The sequence below is a fragment of the Vulpes vulpes genome, chromosome X, assembly GCF_048418805.1.
Source record: "Vulpes vulpes isolate BD-2025 chromosome X, VulVul3, whole genome shotgun sequence".
NCBI classification, from domain to species: Eukaryota; Metazoa; Chordata; class Mammalia; order Carnivora; family Canidae; genus Vulpes; species Vulpes vulpes.
Window position 1 is genome coordinate 66,535,849 of NC_132796.1, and position 3,761 is coordinate 66,539,609.

Sequence of the window (3,761 nt, forward strand, 5' to 3'; positions counted from 1 at the left end):
GCTTAATGACCCCATCAAAGGCGCAGGGTTTCAGACTGGATAAAAAAAGCAAGACCCATCTATTAGCTGTCTACAAGAGACTCATTTTAGACATAAGGACACCTACAGCCTGAAAATGAAAGGTACTCAAATGGTCCTCAAAAGAAAGCAGGGGTAGCCATCCTTATATCAGATAAACTAAAGTTTATCCCGAAGACTGTAGTAAGAGATGAAGAGGGACACTATATCATACTTCACGATCTATCCAACAAGAGGACTTAAGTCCTTGTTAACAATCATCGGTATTTATGCCCCGAATGTGGGAGCTGCCAAGCATATCAATCAATTAATAACCAAAGTTAATACATACTTAGATAATAATACACTTAGACTTGGTGACTTCAATGTAGTGCATTCTACAATCGATAAGTTTCCTAAGCACAACATCTCCAAAGAAACAAGAGCTTTAAATGATACACTGGACCAGATAGATTTCACAGATATTTACAGAACCTTACATCCAAATGCAACTGAATACACATTCTTCTCAAGTGCACATGGAACTTTCTCCAGAAGAGACCACATACTGGGTCACAAATCAGGTCTGAACCGATACCAAAAGATTGGGATCGGCCCCTGCATATTTTCAGACCATAATGCTTTGAAATTAGAACTAAATCACAAGAATTTTGGAAGAATTTCAAACACATGGAGGTTAAGGACCATCATGCTAAAAGATGAAAGGGTCAACCAGGAAATTAGAGAAGAATTTTAAAAATTCATGGAAACTAATGAGAATGAAGATACAACTGTGCAAAATCTTTGGCATACAGGAAAAGCAGTCCTGAGGGGGAAATACATCGCAATACAAGCAGCCATCCAAAAACTGGAAAGAACTCAAATACAAAAGCTAATCTTGCACCTAAAGGAGATAGAGAAAAAACAGCAAATAGATCCGACACCCAGAAGAAGAGAGTTAATAAAGATTCGAGCAGAACTCAATGAAATAGAGACCAAGAGAACTGTGGAACAGATCAACAAAACCAGGAGTTGGTTCTTTGAAAGAATTAATAAGATAGATAAACCATTAGCCAGCCTTATTGAAAAGAAGAGAGAAAAGGCTCAAATTAATAAAGTCATGTATGAGAAAGGAGAGATTACCACCAACACCAAGGAAATACAAATGATTTTAGAAACATATGAGCAGCTATACGCCAATAAATTAGGCAATCTAGAAGAAATGGACACATTTCTGGAAAATCACAAACTACCAAAACTGGAACAGGAAGAAATAGACAACCTGAACAGGTCAATAACCAGGGAGGAAATTGAAGCTGTCATCAAAAACCTTGCAAGACATAAAAGTCCAGGGCCAGATGGCTTCCCTGGGGAATTCTATCAAACGTTTAAAGAAGAAACCATACCTATTCTACTAAAGCTGTTTGGAAAGATAGAAAGAGATGGAACAATTCCAAACTCGTTTTATGAGGCCAGCATCACCTTAATTCCAAAACCAGACAAAGTCCCCACCAAAAAGGAGAATTATAGACCAATATCCCTGATGAAGATGGATGCAAAAATTCTCAACAAGATACTAGCCAGTAGGATCCAACAAAACTTTAAGAAGATTATTCACTGTGACCCAGTGGGATTTATCCCTGGGATGCAAGATTGGTTTAACACTTGTAAAGCGATCAGTGTGTTTGATCATATCAGAAAGAAAAAACAAGAACTATATGATCCTCTCCATAGATGCAGAGAAAGCATTTGACAAAGTACAGCATCCATTCCTGATCAAAAGTCTTCAGCTTGTAGGGATAGAGGGAACATTCCTCAGCATCTTAAAAGGCATCTACGAAAAGCCCACAGCAAATATCATTGTCAATGGGGAAACACTGGGAGCCTTTCCCCTAAGATCAGGAACAAGACAGGGATGTCCACTCTCACCACTGCTACTCAACATAGTATTATAAGTCCTAGCCTCAGTAATCAATGAAAAGAAAAAAGGCTTTCAAATTGGCAAAGGAGGTCGGGCGGTTTGAACGAGAGGAAGACAGAATCGAAGCCAGGCACAGGTAGTGGACGCGGTCCCACCAAGAGCCAAAGATGGCAGTGAACGTATACTCAATGTCTGTCACCAGTGATAACCTAAGTCAACATGATATGCTGGCCTGTATCAATGAGTCTCTGCAGCTGAATCTGACAAAGATTGAACAGTTGTGCTCAGGGGCTGCCTATTGTCAGTTTTTGGACATGTTTTTCCCTGGCTCCTTTGCCTTGAAGAAAGTGAAATTCCAGGCTAAACTAGAGCATGAATACATACAGAACTTCAAACTACTACAAGCAGGTTTTAAGAGAATGGGTGTTGACAAAATAATTCCTGTGAACAAATTAGTAAAAGGAAAGTTTCAGGAGAATTTTGAATTTGTTCAGTGGTTCAAGAAGTTTTTTGATGCAAACTATGATGGAAAAGACTATGACCCTGTTGCTGCCAGACAAGGTCAAGTAACTGCAGTGGCTCCCTCCCTTGTTGCTCCAGCTCTGAACAAACTGAAGAAACCTCTCAGCTCTAGCAGTGCAGCTCCACAGAGGCCCATTGCAACATACAGAACTACTGCAACCCCTAAGGCTGGCCCGGGTGTGGTGCGAAAGAATCCTGGTGTGCGCAACGGGGATGATGAAACAGCTGAATTGATGCAGCAGGTCAATGTATTGAAATTTGCCGTCAAAGACTTGGAGAGAGAGATTTCTACTTTGGAAAGCTAAGAAACATTGAATTTATTTGCAGGAGAAAGAAGGGGAAGACAGCCCTGTATTGCAGAGGATCGTGGACATTCTCTATGCCACAGATGAAGGCTTTGTGATACCTGATGAAGGGGGCCCACAGGAGGAACAAGAAGAGTATTAACAGCCTGGACCAGCAAAGCAACATCCGAATTCTTCACTCCAAATCATGTGCTTAACTGTAAAATATCCCCTTTTATTATTCTTAGAGGACTCACTGGTTTCTTTTCACGAGAAAACAGTACCTCTTCTTTTTTTTTTTTTTTTTTTTTTTAATTAATTTTTATTGGTGTTCAATTTACCAACATACAGAAAAACACCCAGTGCTCATCCCGTCAAGTGTCCACCTCAGTGCCCATCACCCATTCCCCTCCAACACCCGCCCTCCTCCCCCCTTCCACCACCCCTAGTTCGTTTCCCCGAGTTAGGAGTCTTTATGTTCTGTCTCCCTTCCTGATCTTAAAGTGCACTTTGCAGAAGTTTCACCCCTTTTCCAATGAGTTTGAGTTAGGAGCTTTTACCCTGTAGCAGAGCAGTATTAACATCTAGTTGGGTCACCTGGGGAACAGAGAGGCTGCCCATGGGGCTCACTGTGTGGATGCTGGTAACACTCAGTGCTGGAGAAGGTGTTTTATGTCATACACTGAGGTGGAGTCCTCAGTAGAGAAATGTAAAGACTGATTTGAATTTTAAGCTACTGTGAAATTTGGCAGAGAACGTTTTAATAAATAAATGTTTTAAGAGTATTTAAAATATGCTTCCATATTTCAAAATAAAAAATGTACCATGACAGATTTTACATGTTTGACATGGTGTCTGGGAAGGAAGGGCCAGACCTCTGGACCTTTGGAATCTGCTGTTCACAGGCCTTGCAGGGCTACTTGAATCCTCAAAGACCTAGACCTTGGCTCAAAAGGGAAGTTTAAAAAGTTGCTCTGTAAAGCCATTTGGTGTCCTTGACCAATCGTATCCTTCCTCTAAGAAGCAAGAGGCATTGT

The 3,761-nt window shown here is 40.7% G+C and overlaps 1 protein-coding gene across 1 annotated transcript; it reads left to right on the forward strand.

Annotated features, from left to right (window-relative positions):
* Positions 1–2,085: 2,085 nt before the first annotated feature.
* On the forward strand, positions 2,086–2,887 carry LOC112910229 (microtubule-associated protein RP/EB family member 1-like). The gene is made up of 2 exons (XM_072743506.1): positions 2,086–2,688; positions 2,768–2,887. Exons 1-2 carry the CDS (start codon positions 2,086–2,088, stop codon positions 2,885–2,887), a joined length of 723 nt encoding a protein of 240 aa, XP_072599607.1.
* Positions 2,888–3,761: the final 874 nt, after the last annotated feature.